At 41.2% G+C, this 22,660-nt stretch overlaps 2 protein-coding genes across 2 annotated transcripts in view; one reads left to right on the top strand and one right to left on the bottom strand.

The window, feature by feature from the left end:
* NCAPD3 (non-SMC condensin II complex subunit D3) overlaps positions 1-4,901 on the bottom strand; it is a 122,814-nt gene extending 117,913 nt beyond the window's left edge. Inside the window, exon 1 of the mRNA XM_044668321.1 lies at positions 4,196-4,901. Within this exon, the coding sequence (XP_044524256.1) occupies positions 4,196-4,259 (64 nt within the window). The 5' untranslated portion in view covers positions 4,260-4,901. The remainder of the gene's footprint in view (positions 1-4,195) is intronic.
* A 416-nt stretch (positions 4,902-5,317) lies between these two features.
* Positions 5,318-22,660, top strand: part of VPS26B (VPS26, retromer complex component B) — a 29,926-nt gene continuing 12,583 nt past the window's right edge. Inside the window, exons 1-2 of the mRNA XM_044668316.1 lie at positions 5,318-5,540; positions 21,188-21,344. Of these exons, the coding sequence (XP_044524251.1) occupies positions 5,318-5,540; positions 21,188-21,344 (380 nt within the window). The remainder of the gene's footprint in view (positions 5,541-21,187; positions 21,345-22,660) is intronic.

The following is a 22,660-nucleotide window of genomic DNA, read 5'->3' as shown; positions in this document are numbered from 1 at the left end:
GTCTAATCACTCAAATATACAAGGAGTTAAAGCAATTGTATAAAAAAATCAAGCCATTCCCCAATTGATAAATGGGCAAGAGACATGAATAGGCAATTTTCAGGTAAAGAAATCAAAAGTATCAATAAGCACATGAGAAAGTGTTCTAAATCTCTAATAATTAGAGAAATGCAAATCAAAACAACTCTGAGGTATCACCTCACACCTAGCAGATTGGCTAAAATGAAAGACGGGGAGAGTAATGAATGTTGGAGGGGATGTGGCAAAATCGGGACATTGATGCATTGCTGGTGGAGTTGTGAAATGATCCAACCATTCTGGCTGGCAATTTGGAACTATGCTCAAAGGGCTATAAAAGAATGCCTGCCCTTTGATCCAGCCATACCATTGTTGAGTTTGTACCCCAAAGAGATCATAAATAGACTTATACGAAAATATTTATAGCTGCGCTTTTTGTGGTGGCAAAAAACTGGAAAAGGAGGGTATGCCCTTCAATTGGGGAATGGCTGAACAAATCGTGGTATATGTTGGTGATAGAATACTATTGTGTTCAAAGGAATAATAAACTGGAGGAATTCCATGTGAACTGGAAAGACCTCCAGGAATTGATGCAGAGCAAAAGGAGCAGAGCCAGAAGAACATTGTACACAGAGACTGATACACTGTGGCAAAATCGAATGTAATGGACTTCTGTACCAGCAGAAAGCAATGACACAGGACAATTCTGACTTATAGTAAAGAAGGCTACCCACATTCAGAGGAAGGACTGCAGGAGAGGAAACATATAAGAAAAACAACTGCTTGAACGCATGGGTTGAGGTGGACATGATTGGGGATGTAGATTCAAAACTAACACACCAATGCAATTATCAACAATTTGGAAATAGGTCTTGATCAATGACACATGTTAAAACGAGTGGAAATGTGCATCGGCCATGGGTGGGGGGAGTGCGGGGGGTGAAGGGGAAAGTAGGAACATGAAACATGTAACCATGTTAAAAATGATTATTAATAAATGTTTAAAAAAGTTAGAAAATATTACAAAATATATGATAAATAATTTTGATTACATTAAATTAAAAAGTTTCTGCACAAACAAAACCAATGCAACCAAAATTAGAAGGGAAGCAACAAATTGAGAAAAAATCTTTATAACAAAAACTTCTGACAAAAGTCTAATTCAATGATTCTCAAAGTGGGCACCACCACCCCCTGGTCAGTGCTGCAGTGATCCAGGGGGGCGGTGATGGTCACAGGTGCAGTTGGGGGCGGTGAATACTGTAAGGGGGTGGTGATAGTATGACAGGTGACAGGAGGTGCTAAGTAATATTTTTTCTAGAAAGGGGGCAGTAGGCCAAAAAAGTTTGGGAACCACTGGTCTAATTACTCAAATTTATAAGCAGCTAAATCAATTGCACAAAAAAATCAAACCATTCCCCAATTGATAAGTGGACAATAGGCAATTCTCAGATAAAGAAATCTAAACTGTCAATAAGTATATGAAAAAGTGCTCTAAATCTCTAATAATTAGATATGCAAATCAAAACAACTCTGAGGTAAGACCTCACACCTAGCAGATTGGCTAAAATGACAGCAAAGGAAAGTAATAAATGTTGGAGGGGATGTGGCAGAATTCGAACATTAATGCATTGCTGGTGGAGTTATCAATTGATCAAACTATTGTGGATGACAATTTGCAACTATGCCCAAAGAGTGTTAAAAGACTGCCTGCCCTTTGATCCAGCCATACCACTGCTGGGTTTACACTCCCAAGAGATCATAAGGAAAAAGACTTGTACAAAAATATTTGTAGCCATGCTCTTTGCAGTGGCAAAAAAACTGGAAAACGAGGATATGCCCTTCAATTGGGAAATGGCTGAACAAATTGTGGTATCTGTTGGTGATGGAATACTATTGTGCTGAAAGGAATAATAAACTGGAGGAATTCCATGTGAATTGGAATGACCTCCAGGAACAGATGCAGAGTGAAAGGAGCAGAACCAGGAGAACATTATACAGAGACAGATACACTGTGGTAAAATCAAATGTAATGGACTTCTTTACTAGCAACAATGCAATGATCCAAGACAACTATGAGGGACCTATGAGAAAGAATGCTATCCACATTCAGAGGAAGACCTGTGGGAGTAGAAACACAGAAAAAAAACAACTGCCTGATCACATGGGTGGATAGGGATATAATTAGGGATACTGACTCAAAATGAGCATCCTAATGCAAATATCAATAATATGGAAATAGGTCTTGATCAATGACATATGTAAAACCCAGTGGAATTGTGCACTGGCTATGAGAGGGGGTAGGGGTAGGGGAGGGCTAGAACATGAATCCTATAACCATGGAAAAATGTTCTGAATTAACTAATTAAATAAAATTTTAAAATAAAGAGACGGGAGAAAAAGGATAACCTCAACCATTAAAGGAATAGATGGAATCCAAATAGAGACTGAAACACCATTCTTCACTTTATTTCCTACATAAATTTTTCTCTTGTGTAAACAATGTCTCTTGTTTCATAACATACAAACATGAAAATACATATTATACAATAACAAATATATAACTGGCATCAAAAAAAAGAAGAGAACCAATGACATCATGGAATGATATCTTGACTTGTGTATGAATTGAATTTAAGTGTGGCAGAGTTGCTTAATGTTGTCTGCCTCACTCTCTTCCAGAGTTACTTAAGTCCAATGGCAAGATAAAAATCAGAAAGACTGGTAATGAATGGCCTAGCTCTAAGTGCTTCTGCAGCCTTCCTGGAAGTTGGAACTAATTGTTCTCCACTAAGCATTCCACTGGAGAATGAGTTTGTGGCCTAAGTTACCCTCAACCTGGTTTAGCCCATATGCAAAAGAGGTTTAGTGGGTGTGACTACTGTGCAAATGACAGCACTTAGTACAGTGCCTGGCATACAGTAGGCCCTTAATTAATGTTTATTGACTGACTAGGAAGTAGAAGGTAGGATATGACTCCAGGTCTTCTAATTCCAAATCCAGTATGTCTTTCCCTATACTACCAGCTTCCTTCTGAGTAGAAATAGATTGTTAATTGCATTACAGATCAAAAACATGGTATTGATCAATTATGTTGAGTTTTTCCTCTTTTTTCTTTAAAAATACTATTTGTAGGTTTTGCATAACTTTACATGTATAACTGATATCAAATGGCTTGCCTTCTCAAGAAGGGGGTATGGCAGGGGAGGAGAAGAATTTGGAACTCATATTTTTAAAAAGTTCTTATTTGAAAATTTTACATGTAATTGAAAAACAGTTAATGAAATAAAATATATTTAAAATAAACACTTAAAATACTATTGTTATATGAGATAGCTCTCAGAGAAAGGAAATGAGAAAGGATATTGGGGAAAATTAGGACAATGTAGAAGACAACAATAAAATATTATTAAAAAAAAAAAAGACCAAAAGATAGCACACCCTCCCAGTTCAAATTCAGAATCACTGAGAAGAGTTCAGCCTAACAAACAACACAAGGGGAAAAAAGTGAATGAGGAGTAACTACTGTTCAGACAGTAAAAAGGGCATAAATAAAAGGGCTGCAAATCAACCAGTCATTTCATTAGTGTATAGAGGTCAGAAGCTGGCCATCACTACTTAGTAATTTAGTCTTCGAGAGTTGCCTGGAGCACTGAAAAGTTAAATGATTTGCCCACCGTCACAAGGTTACTTGGAAGCAATATTTTAATCCTGGTCTTCCTAACTCCAAACCCAGACTTCAATCCATCATAGTACGCTACCTCTCTGCAACAATATATTACCAAAAGACAAATAATGAGGAAGAAATGGCGTGAAAATGTCAAAAAAATGAGTTAATGATCAAATATATGGACAGGTACAAGTGAGAGTCTGAAACTTCCAGTACTGTAATAATACCTTGATAATGCTAAGAAAGATTTGCAGGTGGGCTTGAATAGGGTGAAGGCGTGGATGTATTGCGATAGGCCCCTGTGAAGGGAATGCCCAAACAGGTGAAGTCCACAGAAGCTTCCAATCGCCCCTTCCTCCCGCCACGGGATCACATAGGAGACGACAAAAAAGGAGGCCTATCTGTCAGTGACTAGGCGGCAAGATGTCTGGATTCCGTTCCTTTCTCCATCCGCACTCCCGCCCAATCCCGGGAACTGCCCTCCCGTCTCTCTCACAGTTTCCTCACCTAGGCTGAGGTTGGAGGGGCACCAGCGCCCGAAGCAGTTCCCGAGGTTTGGTTGCAGCGACATCCCCAAAGGATGAGCAGTCTTCTGGTCCTCTTTCAAAACTTGCTCAGCGCGCGCTCCGTCCCTTCCACATTAACCACTCACTGAGCAAAGGCCCTTTCTTGTCAACCAACCACAACCACCGAACCCCTTTCCCTATTGGCCAATCAGCAGCTGTTCCTGACGCCTCTACACTGAATGGCGGCAGCCGGAAGGCGACTCAGTACGGAAGTAATAGCTTAAGGTCAACAGATGATTACCTTCTGGCTTTTTTTTTTTTTTATTTCAGCTAGGGAACAATACCTTCAATGACAAGCCAAAATTTTCTCCCCCTTTCATTTAAACTTAGGATGAAAAAAGTCTCCAACATACCTTAAGGAAAAAAACAAAAAACAAACATGGAAATTGATCACCTTTGTCTCTTTCGCCTACGTTCTTGAGCGCATGCGCCAGGAGCCTCGCAACTCAAGGGTGTACGAAGATGTTAGTGGTGTGCAAAGTCTCCCGGGGGAGGGAATTAAAATGGAAGGTAAAATTCGGCATCTCCCCTTAGCCCCCCCATGGAAGGTATTGTTCCGTTCGCTCTGGGTCTCCCGTGGCTAGGATGGTAATCCTAACGGAACTCGAGTAAGGGGCCCCCACGTCTCCTAAGAGAGTAGAAGCCCGACCTCGTTCCGCTACGTTTGCGCAGTGAGCTCAGGGAGGGGAAGATGAGGGCGGAGGGAGGGGCGGCGCGCATGCGCCCGGGGTCACGCGCGTATCCGGGGCTAGAGACTGGCTCCCCTCACCCAAGACCCCCGCCCCCCTTTGCCGCGTAGCCAGCGAAACCAAGTGGTGCGTGCCCGGGGCGGAGGCTGGGGGCCGGCTCCTGGAGGGGCTTTGCAGGGAGTGCACCCACCGTGGCGTGCCCCCCCCTCCCCGGCTCCGTTCTGCTCCGGGGGCCGCGGCGGGGACTTTTCCCTCACTCGGAGCATTGCATTCCCACAGCCGCCTAGCTTCGCCTCTCCTGGGCAGCCCCTCCGCGAGTGCGCCGTCGCCAGCCCCCTGCCCGGGTCAGGCCAGGCCGGCCGGCCGGCGGGGAAATGAGCTTCTTCGGCTTCGGGCAGAGTGCCGAGGTAGAGATCTTGCTGAGCGATGCAGAGAGCAGGAAGCGAGCGGAGCACAAGACGGAGGATGGCAAGAAGGAGAAGTATTTCCTCTTCTACGATGGGGAGACTGTGTCCGGGAAGGTGAGCCTCGCGCTCAAGAACCCCAACAAGCGGCTAGAGCACCAGGGTATCAAGATCGAGTTTATTGGGCAGATCGGTGAGTGCGTCCTGATGCCTCTACTGGGGGCCAATAGCGGCAAAATTCACCTGAGAATAAAGCTGCCCCGCCCCCGCCCACTGGGGAGTGGGAGGATGGGGAGGGTCCCTTAAAGGTTCGGAGGGAATGCCTCGAAATGAACGGGAGAGGAGACAGGGCCTTGTCCTGGCTAGAAACCCTGTCCTCCTATCATAGTTGTCTCTTCCCGAGATGACACCGCACTGTGTGGGGGAGGATGGTTGGAGGGTGGCAGGAGGCAGGGAGGGGTTGATGCTAATAACAATGATAACAGCATCTGATCTTTGTAGGAAGGGGAAGGAATTTTCACTTGCATTATCTCATTTGATCCTAGCTGACACCCCTTGAAGAACAGAGCAGGTGGCCCCCCCCATTTTACAGATGAGGAAACTGAGGCCCAGAGAAGTTAAGTGAATTGTCCAAGGTTGTAGCTAAAGACATGCAGAGCTGGGAATCCAAACCTAGATCTTCAGACCTCCAAAGCTCAAGAGTTTTTTCTGTCTTAACAAGGCCTCTTGTCTGGCCATTGGGGTGGCAAGTGATGAATGGTTGGAGGGAGGTTGAGAGACAGCAGGGAGAAAGAAGAGGGCAGTATTATTCCACTGTAGTGATCAGGTTTGTATACTTTGTATCTGGAAAATCTCTGGTCCCTTCTCCAAGCTACAGTGGAGCTCTTTGCATGATCATGATTTAATATAATCTGAACATTGTCAGTAGCTTTGGGCTCTTGTACTTGGGAAATCTCTGTTCTCTCTTAAAGCTGCAACCAAGCTCTTTTCACAGTCCAGGGCCTTAGGGATTTAACAGATTCTGACCTTGTTAATAGCCTTGGACTCTTGGCTTGTAACCCTTTTCAATTTTCTAGTCTCCTCTTATTGTGTGTATTTACACTATTGAGCCTCAGAGGAAATGCAGCACCACTGCCTCAGTGGATGCCATTGGGCCTTTATCATGTGAGTCTGGGAAGAGAGCTACTCATTAGTTTCCCCTTCTTATTAACATTAGTTTTGAAGCTGCTTGTTTGATTTTCAGAAAATAGAGGGGGGAGAGAGAGAGAGAGAGAGAGAGAGAGAGAGAGAGAGAGAGAGAGAGAGAGAGAGAGAGTGTGTGTGTGTGTGTGTGTGTAAGAGAGAGATTTGTATATATTTTTTAGAATGGATATCTGTATGAAAGGATTCATTATTCATTTAATGACAGTGAAATTATGTTTTCAAAGCCACAATTATGTATCACAATTTCACTACAATCTGTCAGCTCTCAACAAATAACAGTAACTGTAGTAATATTGAAGTAGTTTTAGAACATGGTAGTCAAGGCCAAATTGTCTCACATTCTGAATCTCACCATTCTCTTTGCTTACCCCTCTCAAGCGTTCCTGGAATAAACTCTTTTATTATTAGGTTAAGGACTAGATTCATAGTAATTACCATGGTCTAGAGAAGACCTTTGGAGAATCCACAACATACATACTTTTTATCTAGGCCTTTCTCAGAGTAATAGATGAATATCATTATCTTCATGTGAAGTCAGCAGAGGTTTTATCACCATTTTGCAGATGAAGAGAAAACTGAAGCACAAGTGAAAGGACTGTGTTCCTACCAGCAACAGAGGCAAATCAGGGAATCAGATGTCTAGCCTTCCCAGTCTAGTGCTCAATCCAAAGCATCTTGCCTTTCTATGGGAAAAGAAAGTTTAAAAAGAATGGAACCAGACTGACCCTATAGGTCAGTGTTTTTGGTTATTGCTATTTTAAATCATTTAAGAAAATTCATTGTGTTTTTGAAAGAATGTGACAAATGAGTTCCACATCTTTTGATTTATGAAAAATTAAGGTAGATGTTTAAGTAGTTGGCTTTCTTTAGGTACCTTCTAGGATTTCACAAGTATTTTAAAATACAGAGATAGTGTTGCACTAAGATTTTTTGAGACACAGTACACACACACACACACACACACACGCGAACGAACGATTCCCCCTCCAACTAGAACTGATATTTTAATAGAGTTCATGAATTCCTGGTGGTACCTTTCAGAGTTTAATGACAGAAATTGGACGTGTTTTAACTGTATTTTCTCTATTACCCTGGGGCCCTACCTGAGTCAACACCACATGAAAAAGAAGAGAAGTTTCCCAACTTCAGAAACTCTGGCAACCTCTTTCCTACAAGCTATCTTATGCAAAGGGTCCGAGATTCTGTTTCTGCCTGATTTACAAGGAAAGGGTATAAGAAGAGACTGTATATTACACTTTCATGGTTTGGGATCTAATTTTCCTTGATTCTCAAGACATCCTTGTGACTCTTATTACAGAATCTCAGAAGTTGGAAAGGACCTTGTAAAGGACCTTTCCAGACATCTGGTTCATATCTAAAGGGGAATCCCCCTCTATAGTATCCTCAGTGTAATTAATCATTTTCCACTTAAAGCTTTAGTGTAAGGACACTCATTACCTCCTGAAATACCCCATTCTGATTTCTTTTTTAAAACATGTATTTATAAATCATGTGTAAAAAAAGGTCACCTTTATGTAGAGCTTTGAGATAAACAAAGTGACTTACATACATTTGATTGGATTCCCCACAATAACCTGAGTTATGTCCTATTATTATCCTGGTTTTACATATGAGATATAAGCTATCAGGTTAGATGTGGGAGGCATACAAAGATGAAAACACAGTCTTCACAATCTGCTTTCAACCTACCTTTCCACCCTTGCTTCTCTTTTTATGCACTGCATATTCCAGCCAAAATGAATTAGTCACCGTTCCTTAACCACGTACACAGCATTGTTAGGAAGTTTTTGTACCAAAGCTGGAATCTGCCTCTGCAGCCTCCATTTATTTCTAATTTTGCCCCTGCTGGGGACAAGACAAACAATTTAATCCCCCTTCATTATGACCTTCTGTCAGATACTTGAGGGTAATTTCTGGGTTCTTACTAAGTCTCTTCTCCAGACTCCTGGAGAATTCTCAGTTACATTGATTTTGATTACTCTTCTCTGAATATGTTCTAGCTCACTATCATCCCCAAAATGTGGCACCTACAGTTTAACAAAATGGTCCAGATATGATCTGACCCCAGAAGTAATGCATTAAAGAGAAATTTGTGGATATTTAGAAATGAAAGTTGATCGTTGATCATTGAGTCAGCACAGATTCATTAAAAATAGGCAAAATAAGTCTTTGTAATGCATTCTAGAATTTTCTGGCCATTCTATCTCATAAACTTCCATTGTCTACAGTGATTATTCTTTGTTTAACATTTCTAGATTTTCTGAGCATTCCAGGCTGGGTTAACTAAGGTCTTGTGTGAAGTATAATATGCTGCCCTCAATTTTGTCTACTGTGAAACAAAGATAATAGTTCCTGTGGTAAGAAAAGGAAGGAGTCATGAAAGCAATGCAAATTAATGTATGGTCAAAAATGATTTCTGTGATTTAATTTTGAATTGCATTATATATCAAGTCAATTCAATGAACATTTGTTAAATGCTTGGTTGGAATGGAATAGATAAATTTTCATGAAGAATTTACTGTGTGCCAAGCATTGGGGATACAAATATTAAAAGTTAAACAGACCATGCCCTCAATTAGCTCACATTCTAATTAGAGGAAACACATAGTCAGTCATTATGTTTAGCTCTTATTCTCTATCAGGCACTTTGCTTAGCAGCAGGAATGCAAATATGAAAAATCCCTGCCCTCATAAAGCTTACTGGCTACTGGGAGAAGACAACAACACACCAAAGAAAGCCAAACAGTTTGAGGGGGTAAAAGGTGGAGGTAGAGGAGGTAGTGGCTGGTGAAGAAGCCAAAGAAATACAAAATAAGTTCAGCTGGGTTGGAAATGAGACAGTTATTTTCTAACATCTAAATGAAAGAGTTCATGACTCTGCCCTCTGGTTGATTTTGCCAAATGATGAGATTTCCCAATGATAAATTTTGGGGGGGCATGTTGGAGTAATTAAAGAAGTCCAAAATGGGTGCTATATGGACAGATGTAAGAGAATTCAGCTGCTTGGCTGATAGACCAAGTGTTCCTTAGGTTGCAGCAGCATATCATGGCAATGGCCACAGGTCCAGAAGGGAAATCAGTGCCTAGCATTCCCTGAGGAAAAATGGCAAGGCAGATGGTACCCAACCAATGACTGTCAGAATGGGCATAGTGATTTGGTTGTGCAGAGAGCACTATGCTAAGCGATGGATAGATAGAAATTTTAGCAGGTAAATTATGGTTCCTTCACTTGGGCAGCTAACAGTTTGGTAAGGCGCTATGACATAGATTAATGGAAAATAGCATAAATATGTGAGTAGTGAAGGGCTTTGAAAAATCAAATAAGGGAAAGTATCAATTAAGAGAATTCAAGGAACCTTGGAGTAAATGACACACGATTTGGCTTTAAATGATGAGCATTAAATCAAAGAGATGAGAGAGGTACTACTTTCTTATTTTTGGTTTAGGCTAAAGATACCTTTCTTAATTCCCAGAAAACAGATTGTGAAATTGGCCCAGATTTTAAAATGAAATTATGCTTCACTTGATATGTAGGGTAAAATAATGACTTTTTTGTTAAAGTCACCTTTCTTCACTATACAATGGCCCACCCTCCATCATGCCTCTCCCTGCCAAAGAAGTTGCTAGTGAGGTACATCTTTTAAAGCTTTTGGGGAGGAGTTATAGAGCTACCTATCCACCATTTTTGTGAGCTCAGATAAGTGACTTTGCTGAAGTTGTAATAGTGTTTTAAATATTTACTGAATATGTGAGGGCCAGAAACAGTTAGAATTTGAGAAGTCTTTCTGACTTTTGTTGCCATCAGTGGAAAAAGATTATTATTAATGTACCCCATGCTATTCCTTCAATTTATTTCTCTTTGAATCAAATAGATCTTGATTGATCTAAATCAGGTAATCTTTGAGTCTACTAAATCATGCTGTAAATCCTAAGTATGATGCTACTAAATCATAAGTTCTTATACTAGATTGAAAGGTATTTGTGGATAAGGACCAGTTTGTTTCATATAGCCATCCTTTTATCTCTTGCCCTAAAATCTCAGCTAAAACTTAAGCTCCTGTGATAAGAGAAGGGAGTGCATGGATCTCTGGCTGTGCCTTTCATGCTCAGGAGACCCTAAATAAATACTTATTGAAAGAATACTTGTTTTAATTCTATATAAAAACTATTGAATGCAAGTTTCTTTAAGAAAATGAAGAACAGCCTAGACTCAAAGTTTACACAGCCTGAAAATTGTCATTCCAGTGTCATGGTCTTTGTTTACACATGTATCATATTTCCCCAACCTTCCAAAGATTTTTTTTTCTTTTGCTTGTAGCCTTAATCAGATGGACATTTGTGTTTCCATCATTGAACTTCTGTTCAGTATGTCCTATTCGGAAGTACTTAAGGGACTTTTGAATAATCTGAACTGGGTAGTCAACTCTAGATGATTTGTAGATTATCCACAGGAAAATTTTTATCTTGGGCCTCTCTGTACCTATTACTCAAGTTATCTTTTTGTCAGTGTCTCTTAATGACTGAACATTGTGTGTTGAGATTGCAAACTAATGTTAGCTTTTCCGAATAGCTATAATTTGAAAAATAAATCACATCCTTCCTTGCCAAATAAAGAGAACATGCTTGTTATGTGACCTCATGAATTATCTGGGTCACTGCTGCCCTTGTTCATTGAAAGACAGTGCCCTTGCTTTTCAGGTAGCTTCCATTTATTCCAGAGTTTTAAAAGTTAATTAAATAGTTTATAGCAAACAATTGCAGATTCAGACAATTGGCTCCCCAACTGTACAGGATGAAATTCCTGAACAAAGGGGGCTAGTCCTTACATCCGAGACCTAGACTTTTTTCCATAGGATTTCTCTTTATTCTCTATAGGCCCAAACCCCTGACCTTCGCTAGCAATACTTCTGTATTGGTGCTAACAGTTCTGTTACTCAAAAAATCACAGCCGACAACCCTGTACCCTTCCTTAAGTATACATGGATCATTTCATTTACATGATCCAAAAGTCTTTTTTACACTTTCAAACACATTTGTTTGTGGGTTTTTTTGGAAGAGAGATCATGGCTTGCTGTGCTGGCCCTAGGCTTCACTTTTTGGTACATCAGGTAGGCAGCTTTTGTTGACTTGGGAACTGTTCCCTATCTGACTGGGAATGAGGAGTGCGGTGCCTACCTTCCCTTCTACCCTCAGCTCAAATAGTTCCCCCCAGTGTGTCATATACTCACCTGAGCTCTATGTTCTTCAAAACTGTGGCAGAAGGAACTGCTAAATGTCTAGAGAGCCCAGGTTATGTTTTGTGGTTTTCCTTTTCCTCTCAACTAAATGTTATGCAAAGTTGTGGTTGAGTACCCCTGAGCATTTAAAAAAAAAATCAGTCCACTTGTAGCACAAGTTCTCACTTATCCTGAGTTTTTTCTTGTCCTCTGCAAGTTTTTAATATCAGGTTCATTTCTATTCATCACTTGGCACATTTTGAGACCTTTGCTTAATCTATGTTCAAAAAATACCAGCTCATTTTAGGTTTATCCATCATTAGCAAGCATTTACTTTGTATTCATACTTCAATTGTCCTGAGCCTGGGAATGGGTATTGGGCTGCCCATGCTGCAGCTTCTTGGAGCCATGGCTAAGAGCTGAGTGGCAGGTGGACAGCAGTGAAGGAAAGGGCAGGGCAAGTCCTCACTGGAAAGGCTGCAAAGGAATTGCCCGAGGGCCATTTGTTACATAAGCCTTCCCTGGTTCCTCTAGTTATTAATGTCATCTTCCCCCACCCATAGAAATTATTTTTATATATTTTATATTTCTCTTTGTCGATGTTTTTTACCCATTGTACAATATAAGCTTCTGAGGGTGAGAGTTATTTCTTTTTTCTTTGTATCCCCAAATCTAGCATAGTATCTGGCATACAGTAGGCATGTAATACATATTGAATTGTTTTACTCCACACCAAAAGATGCTGCTATAGCATGGAACAGAACTAAGTCTGTGACTCGTTTCAATCCAGCAGGTAAAGAGTCTTAACTGCTTCTCCAACTTGCCAACCAATGGTTGGGAATTAATTATGAAGAGGAGACACTCTGGACTTGGCCGTACTGCCTTGTGCTCTTTCCAAGACTAAGACTCATTCAGCAAAAGGTCCAGAAAAAAGCGTAATCCTCTTTCTCAGCAGCAGTAGCAGGTCCCAAGGCTTCCTTAATAGTTGCAGTCTTGTGGTGAGATGTCAGTTCAGTTTCCATCCTGAGTAAATTTACTCTTCGGTAGTTCTAAAGTTTTGAAATGAGAACCTGAATGCAAAATTGGTTCCCTTTTATTCATTTTAGAAGGGGGCTAGATAAAGGAGAACTTCCCCCTCAGATAATATTATTTTAAAATCCTGCATTCTACTCTAAAATGCCTAGCCTGCTGGCCTGGGGGCTAATAGCTGGGAATAGGAAAAAGATGAAAATGATTTATAGCTGCATCCTTGAAGATTTTACTTTTTGGAATCATGGCAATTTTTCAATATGCTAAATTTTCTTATGACCCCAGTCTTATGCCAGTATATCCTGGTCTGTTATTTTTTAAATTTGCATTGTATACAAAGCAAACTTTTTTCATTTTCTTAAAGTTTTTTTCTCTTTTGAGTTTCCTTCCATGAAAGGATTATATGGAAAAAAATGTTTTACATGATTGCACATGGTTGGTGGGGGAGGGAGAGAGGAAGAGAATTTGAGACTCAATATTCTTTAAAAGATGTTGGAAACTTTTTACATTTAGAGGGAGTAAAAAAAAGAAATAATTTTTGCAGTATATAAGGGAAATCAAACTCTGGCAAACTGCAAGATGGAACTATTACCAGAGAAGCACTGCAATTAAACTAATAATGATACCTCAAAAGGCCAAATCTAGCTTCAGTCCTTCCACATAGCAGCAACTCCCCTGTGATACCTTATAGAAGCTGAAGCTTTCATAGGTCCCAGAGGAAAAAGCCTGAAGTGAATCTGACACTCTTGTGACCTATGGAAAATATTTTCCTGATAAATGTCCCTAATAACAAGCTAGGTTCCATACTGGGTTCAAGTATGGATCCCAGAAGGCTAGCAATCTTCCCCACCCCCAGGGCAGGATCCATTTTGTTTACTTCTTCAGTTGTTTGTTATATAGTTGTTATATAGCTGAATTTACTTGTGGTTTTTTCTAGAGATGGCTCTGGGTCATCAAGCATTTATTAAGCCCCTTCTATGTTCTAGTTCCTATGCTAAGTGATGGGGATGCAAAGAAAGGCAAAAGGTGGTCCCTGCTCTGAAATAGCTCACTGTCCAATGCAACAGTTTGCAAACAGGATATGTACAGAGTAAATTCAAAATACCCTCAGAGGGAAGGTGGTAAAATGAAAGAGGCCTGGGAAGGGAAAGGGAGGCTTAGCTACAACTCGAAGGAAACAAAAAATCTAGGAAGGGAGAGAGCCCTTGGAAAATGTCTGGGGTGAAAGATGGAGGGTCATGAACTGCAAGGAGGCCAATGGCCCCAGAGTTGCGGGGGAAGGTTTGTGATGTAGAAGGGAGCAGGAGGCAAGCTAAGAAGGCTGGAAAGACAAGAACAGACCAGGTTGTGAAAGCCAAGCAGGAATTTATACTTGATCTTGGTGGCAGTAAGGATTTGACTGAATAGGGAGGGGACATGACGAGACTTATACTTTTTAAGGAGATCAGTTTGACAGCTGAATCAAGGATAAACCAGAGTGGGGAGACAATTGAGGCAAGACCACTCACCAACAGCCTATTGCAATAATTTAGGCAGGAAGTGTTGAGGGCCTGCACCAGAGTAGTAGTAGTTTCAGAGGAGAGGAGAGGAGGGGACATAAAGGAGAGATGTTAACCAGGGCAGAAACAACAGGCCTTGTCATCAGGTTGTATTGGGGAGGAAGAGAAAAGTTGAGGATGATACCTAGATTTTGAGCCTGGGTTACTGAAAGGATGATGGTATCCTTAATATAAATGTGATGTTAGAGAAGAGTTGGGGATGAGGGATAGGATAAGAAGTCCCATTAGAGTCATAATGAGTTGAAGATATTCAGTAGGCAGTTGGAGAATGCAAAACTAGAGGTCCAAAAAAAGATGTTAGGGTGGAATAAATAGATCTGAAAATTATCTTCAGAGAGATAATAGGAACTGATAATGTCACCAAATGAAAGAAGAGGAACCAGGGCATAGCTTCAAGGTTAGCAGGAGTAGATGCTGGATGAAGAATCAACAAAGGAGACTGAGGATGGGTGGTCAGACAAGGAGGAGGAGAGAACCAGAGAGAGTGATGTCCCCAAAAACCTAGACAGAAGAGTTTCAAGAAGAGACTTGATGGTGTCCAAAGCTGGAAAGAAGTCAAGGAGGATGAGATTTGAGAAAAGACCATTAGACTTGGCAACTAGGAGTTTGATGGTAACTTTGGAGAGGCAGGTTTTAGTTGAATGATGAGGCTGAAGGCCAAACTGCAATTTAAAATAAGTGAGAAGAAAAGAAGTGGAGACACTAATTGTAGATGGCATCATTGAGGAGATCAGCCATAAAAGGGAAGAAAGATACAGGATGATTAGTGGAGATTGTTGGGTCAAGTGAAAATTTTTTGAGGATCTATGAGGCATAAGTGGTTTTGTAGGCAGCATGGAAATGGTCATGGGGAGAATGAGAGTGATAGAGGGCACAATCTTCTGGAGAAGGTTATGCACGTAGAGTTGCATTAGCAAGAAGAGCCACTCTTCTCTGAAGGTAGTTGCAGAATGCCTCTGAAGAGATCTGAGAGGAATGAGCACTCACTCAGCCAATGGCTTCATTTTTTTTTCCCATGAAGTATGAGGCACTTCTCACCTGAAAAGGTGGGAGGATGAAGAAGCTTCTTCCCTTTTTTTAAATCCCCTCACAGGTGCTACTTTCCTTGAGTCTGGCTTTGGCTTCTCTGCATCTCCCCTGCCTGACTATGAGCCTAACTCAGGACTTCAGTGCTGAGGCCACAGGTTCCCGGGCTGATCAGTAGCTTCATCATCAACAGAGAAAGCTGTCATCAACTCTGGGGCTCTCTGCCAGAAACCCCAAAATACAGGGAGATGGAGAAGCCAAATAATCGTTTCTACTCCCATTCCTCCATTTTAAAAATTGTAATAGAAAAGCAGGTTTGCCATTAAAAGACAGAACAATTACTTGCCTTTCTCTTACCTTCTCCCCACAGCCTGATACTGTTGGCTCCCATTTCGCTCCTTTGTAGATAATCTAGTGTAGGTTTTCTTCCTAACCTGGCAGTATGGCTGAATGAGTGGTCATGTCTAAGCCCAACTCCCCCTCATTACCCCCAAGCAGCAAAAACTCAGAAATAAAAGAACAATTTAAAGACTTAAGAAGAATGGCCCTAGAAAAGAATCAAGAAGTTGCACCTATATCCTTTTTTTTTTTTTGTAAGGTTAAGAAACTTTAATTGTTGTTTGTCAGTTAGTTGTATCCAATTATTCGTGACCCCATTTGGGGTTTTCTTGGAAAAGATACTAACGTGGTTCACCATTTCCTTTTCTAACCATTTTACAGATGAGGAAACTGAAGCAAACAGGGGTAAGTGACTTGCCCAGGGTCACATAGCTAGGAAGTGTCTGAGGCTGGACTTCAACTCAAGTCCTCCTGACTCTTAGGCTAGCTATCCCAGTTAGGGAACTATAGGTATGGAATGCTGCGTATATTAATTGATTTTTCTTCTTGTATATTTTTATTGCATTGGTTTGAGGATAGGAAGGGATATATTGGAAATAAAGGTGATGTAAAAACAAAAGCCATCAAAAGCTTTGTTTTTTTTTTTTTTAAGTAAAAAAGAACACAGATCCTTACATTAGAGAAAAATCAGCAGAAAAATTAAAGAAATGAATAGGGGTGGGGGGAGGAGGGGTAGCCAGGTAGTTCAGTGGATTGAGAGCCAGGCCTAGAGATGGGAGGTTTTAGGTTCAAATCTGGCCTGAGACAACTTCCTAGCTGTGTGACCCTGGGCAAGTCACTTAACCCCAATTGCCTAGCCCTTACCACTCTTCTGCCTTAGAAAAATACACAGTATTGGTTCTAAGACAGAAGATAATTGTTTAAAAAAAAAGAAAAGAAAAGAAAAGAAATGAGTAGACAGATATGAGATCCTAATATACTGAATAAGTATTATGAAATGAAAGAAAGGAGAACTTTCCAGGGCAAAAACAAAACAAAAAGCATTACAGTAACAACTAATCTCCACTCTTACACCAAAAATAAGATGGAAACAACCACAATATCCTCTAAAGTAAGTTAGTAAATGAAAGAATTAAAGAAGGAAATTAGATCTCAAAAGGTAATTTGGAAAGAAAACCAAAATATAATGGTTTTCTATGTGCTATATTGTACTAACTTGTGTGCATATGGATACAAATAAATAAATAAAATGGTCTCCGTCCTCAAAGAGTTTATGTTTTATTGGGAAATCAATGTACATACAAAAGTATACTTGGAATCAATAAAAACAAATGCCATGAGTAGACAGAAAAGGGGTCAGAGAATTGATAGAACAGATTGTGGAAATCTTAATAAAGCAGTGGATGTTGAAAAAGAGTGGCAGAGAACATAAAAATGAATACAACATCAGAACAAGAATTTTTTAAAACCAGCAAAATGGAAAGTGCAATTGAAATGTCCTTCCCAAACCAAAGTTTCTTGAAGATTAAATCAGAGAAACAGCCTAAGAAATACAAGGTACTTTTGAAAAAGCATAATGTAAAATTGCCCAGGAGTATAGGCAAAGGAGGGCAGAGTGAATTAAGAAGAGACAACATCAAAGAGGAATCCCAAATTTAACTCCCCCTCAAATGCAAAATTCAACATGAAACAATTTTACAAAGTCAAGAGAAACTTGTATTAATAAAAAAAAACTGCTGTTCAAATGCTATAGAGCTCATTTATCAAAGGAACAAGCATTTATTAGGTTTTCACTGTGATCTAAGTATTTTTATTTGATCCTCACCACAACCTTGAGAGGTAGATGCCATTATTATCCCCATCTTGGAAATGGGGAAACAGGTAGACAGAGGACAAGTTACTTGCTCAGGGTCACAAAGCTATTAAATAGATTCAACACAAGCTTTTGTAGTCCTTATTATTGTTGTCATTCAGTCATGTCTACTCTTCATGACCCCATTTGGGATTCGCTTGGCTAAGACACTGGAATGGTTTGCCATGTCCTTCTCCATCTCATTTGAAAAATGAATAAAGTAAGGCAAATAGTTAAGGAACTTGCCAGGGCTTATATACCTAGTAAGTGTCTGAAGCCAGATTTGTACTCAAGAGGATGAGTTTTTCTGACCCCAAGCCCAAGAACTCTATCCACCATGCCACTTAGCTGCCTAGTGCCTATAAGACAGTTGTATTGTGACAAAGAGGCTCCCAAGGACTAGGCTTCTAGACCAGACCCAACCCACGGAGCAGCAGAGAAGGGATGGTGTGTAAATGGAATTAACTCTAGCCGATTCATAGTCAAAAATGTACTCATCCTAGGCATAGAAATGATGTCACCCTCACCTCCCTTAATGGGGAGGGGGGACGAGTTACCCACACATGACAATAAGTAACAAATCAAGAACAAGGGACTGCCCTTCGGGCAGTCCAAATCAATGTAGAGGCTGCCATTTGTCCACTTGAATTAGAGGTGGACCCACAGGAAGTGACGAAAGACACTTTCTCTTTAAGTATGTTGGTCACTTCCTGTGGAGGCAGTTCCTGCTTTGAACTTGGTGCTGAAGGAGCTCCTGAGACCTCAGGCAGCTTCTACTCAGCATGGTCACGTGAGTAAGTTAGGCTGACTTCCTTGGCCTACCTGGGCTGCTTCCAAACTCTGCCTTAAGCAGGCAGCAGCCTATCTGGTTGCTAGGCCTTGTGGCTTGCAGCCTAATTTATTTAGCCTTTTAACCTTCTCTCTAGTCCAGACCTCTGCAGGCCTGTACGCTATAGCCTCTCCCTTCCTCTTTATTCCCATACCTTTACCTTCCTAATTGTAAATAAACTGCCTTAACCCGATGCTGACTTGGGTCTGATTTAATTACAGAATCAACCTGAATTGTTGATTCCTGGTGGCCACACTTTAAATATATATATATATATATATATAACCTAAATTCTCCCTCTTACAATGGCTACGAACATTATCCTTCTGGGGATGCTTATTCTTAGGGAAAGAGCCTTTTAGTGGGCCTCTGACTCTGGGCTTGAGGGTGTTCTATCTCTGGTCCCAGAATTGGGGTGGGAGGGAGGGAGAGACAGGGCGAGATGGAGTTGGTCAAGCTTACTGCTTTCAGATTCCAGCCTTGGTTCCTGGGGTGAAACACTGCCCCTGCCTCTTCCTCTCACTCAGTTTAAATTGTTTCTTGTAGTGATCTGGGCCCTTGAGAATGGAAGAAGCCCAGGTTCAGCCTTGTTGTTGTCATGGACTCCTTGCCCTTTTTCCCTAAACAGCAAATAAAACAGCTATCTCTTTTATGTTTCCTTAGCTTTCCTTGATGGCCAAGGACTCCCTAATAGCTTGATCCCCTTTTTACATGACTTCAACTCTGCAAAAAGTTGCTTTTAGTATATTACTCAAAAAAACAAAGTGTTTTCATTGTCAAGGGCTGTAAGATGTAGTGCTATTCCTCCCCCTGAGAGTTTTCGGTCTGATTAGGGAAACCAAATGTCCCAAACTAGACTGTGTGTGTGTGTGTGTGTGTGTGTGTGTGTGTGTGTGTGTGTGTGTGTAATACATGTGTATGTACAGATATTCAGAGAGAGACGTGTGTGTACATATACACAAAACTTAGCATGATAAAGCATCTGAGTGATGAAATCTACTTAAGGCTAATCAAGGAGAAGGCGACTTTGTGAGCTTCTAAAGTCTATCCTCTACCCTATTTGGCAATTTGGCCTAATTACTCACTGCCAAAGTTTGTGGTATAAATAATAGCTTGTATTTATATATCCTTTTGTCAATTCAGTTCCCAAAGCACTTCCCTTGCAATAACCACAAGAGGTAGGTAGTAGAAGAAAGTCTCAATATCCTCATTTTATAATTGAGGAAAAGGATTATAGGGCTATCAAATGAAAGGCTACAGTAGAAATCCAATGGTTCTCCCATACCTGGATTTGACTTCCAAAGGTTCTTAACTTTTTTTTGGCACCATAGATTCCTTAAGTGGTCTGGTGAAGCCTCTAGAGCAGTGATTCCCAAAGTGGGTGCTAGTCCCCTGGTGGGTGCTGCAGCAATCCAGGGGTGCGGTGATGGCCACAGGTGCATTTATCTTTCCTATTAATTGCTATTAAAAATTTTTTTATAAATTAATTTCCAGGGGGCTAAGTAATATTTTTTCTGGAAAGGGGACGGTAGGCCAAAAAAGTTTGGGAACCACTGGTCTAGAGCAAAAGATAAAATCCATAGGCCTACAAGCCAACTCAGTTAAATTGAAATACAGAGATTGGAAATTTAAAAAAAAAAAAGGGTTCATGTTAAGAACCCCTGGTCTAGGGATATGGAAATCTGGGTTCTAGACTGCATTTCAGCTCCACTGCCCTAAGGTATATTACTCAACCTTTCTAGGCTTTGGCTTTCTTCGTCCAACTGACCTACCAACTTATATTATTATTTTGGGAATAAAGGTAAATAATGGTCCTAAAATTGTTTTGGACAGTACAAAGGACTCATAGGATTGTTGTGAGGATCAAATGAGATCACCTATGTAAAGCACTTTGTTCACCATAAAGCAATATGCTAGCTATAATTAATGTAATTATAATTAACAAAATGCTAGCTATTATTATGTAGTGCTGTGTTTTTAAAAGGTGGAAGTAGGATTAGTGGGAGCCAAAATGATTTAATGGATTGGACTTGTGAGTCAGGTAGCTCAGTGAGTGAGAGCCAGGCCTGGAGATTGAAGGGTGGCCCCAGATACTTCCTAAATGTATGGTTCTTAACACTCTTGCCTTGGAACCTAGATTCTAAGATAGAATGTGTGAGAGAGAGAGAAAGAGAAAGAGAGGGATGGGGGAAAAGAGAGAGAGAGAACACGGGAGAGGACAAGAGAGAGAAGTAGTTTAGAAAGGAAGGTAGGTAGGTAAGTTTGAACTCTAGGCCAGCTGGGCAAGTCACTTAACTTTTCTAAGCCCTTTTCCTATTCTGTAACACTGGGATATAATGTATGGTACTAAACTCAGCATGGATTGCTGATGGGATCCATGAGAAAATGTTTATGTAAAGCACTTTTCAAGCTTTTAAGCAGTAGAAGTTTCAGTTGGTAGTAGCAGATTCTTTGCACAGGTGTTAGTTTACATTGAGGAGCAACATTGGCCGTGGAACTCACGGTATTTCACAGTGAAGCAGTGGCTGCAAAAGGGGTTGGCAAAGCAGGAAGGAATTGGGGGTGGGAGAAGGCAGGGAAGTATTTGATGGACTGATAAATGCCACAAGAGCCGGGTGGTTCTGGCATGCATGGATCCGTGGCAGCAGAAACGAAGGGGATTGGCTACAGTTGCAGTAAAGCAGTTTTTTCCCAGGCAACACTTGCTTTCTTGGATTTCTCTTAAGCTAAGGAAACTAACAGAATGGGTCATTATTGTCTCTCCAGAGCTCTACTATGATCGTGGGAACCACCATGAGTTTGTGTCCCTGGTGAAGGACCTAGCCCGACCTGGGGAGTTCACACAGTCACAGACCTTCGACTTTGAGTTCACCCATGTGGAGAAGCCCTACGAGTCTTACACAGGACAGAATGTGAAGCTAAGGTAAGTGGTGACCACCCAGAGCTGCCTGTCTGGGCAGGGTTCTAAGCCAACCCTTATTTCTGCTTCCTCCCAGTCAGTCATCATGATCGAAAGGGAAACCCAGGCCTGGAGCTGCCTCTATTCTATAGGTTTCCCTGAGAAATTAGAGTATATCCAACCAAATGGAAAAAGCACTAGGGCTCATCCATGAATTCTAGTCCCTGATCCTGACTTGGACCACCCACTTGATAACTCAGTTTCCTTTTTCCCTCCTCTTTTCTCTTTAAAATAAGGAGACCTTCTATCCAGTCTACCTCCATGTGGGTGGTGTGAGGATAAAATGAGATAATAAATGGAAGTTCTTTAGAAAATACTGTTAAAAAATATTAGGAATCCTAGGAGGTTAGAACTAAAAGGGAACTCAGAGAGATGTGAAAGGACTTGTCCAGTCTCATAGGAAATACGTTGCATAGCCAGAACTAGGAGCATTTTACACAAGCTTGGTGCTTCCAAGAAATAGAGCTGGTTCTAAGAGTATGGTGATGGAAAACCAAGAGCAGCAGGTACTCCTAAGGTCTTCACTTCAGGTTTTCTATCTTCATTGGTCAGAGAATATTTAAAGCCTGAAGGGACTTTATCAGTTACTTTGTCTAACCCAGTGATGGCAAACCTACGGCACAGGTGCCAAAGATGGCACACAGAACTCTCTGTGAGCACACGGCCACCCCCCCAACCCCAGTCAGAGGTCATTACTAGAAAGGCAGAGGGACTCAGGTGGAGCTGCTCCCCATCCCCTGTCCCTCTGCCCAACAGCCAATGGGGATAAGGTAGGTGGCTCACAGGAGGCAGAGCTAGAGGGGAGCAGAGCATTCGGGCCACTCCCTTCCCCTCCCCTTCTCTATACTCACTAAGGACATTCCTCCCTTCACCTGCCCTCCACCCAGCAGCCCAGTGGGAAGGCTTTCTCCCTCCCCTGTGTGGGGTAGAGTGGGACATACAAAGCATGTGGGGGGGGGAGGGGCAGGGCCTGGTACTCCGTCTCTAAAAGGTGTGCCATCACTGGTCTAGCCTCATAAGGAAACCAAGGCCCAAACATGGGAAGAGACTTATTTACAGTCATATAGGCGGATAAGGAGTAGAGCACCCTGTTGCTTGAGATCCAGCTATCAGGATGCTGCTATTTGTCTTTGATAGCCTCTGTAATTATATAAATTTGGTTTGTTTTGTTGTATTTTTAGCAGGGACCAAAAAGTAAGACTAGGTCAGGGAGGCCAGCAGTATATACTATTCCTTCCCTTCCCTGTCAGAAGGCTTTGGGGATGTCCAGCTTTTAAACC

This window comes from Gracilinanus agilis, chromosome 3 (assembly GCF_016433145.1).
Source record: "Gracilinanus agilis isolate LMUSP501 chromosome 3, AgileGrace, whole genome shotgun sequence".
In the NCBI taxonomy this organism is placed as follows: domain Eukaryota; kingdom Metazoa; phylum Chordata; class Mammalia; order Didelphimorphia; family Didelphidae; genus Gracilinanus; species Gracilinanus agilis.
The sequence above is the reverse complement of the archived record's forward strand: the minus strand, read 5'-3'. Positions and strand labels throughout refer to the sequence as shown.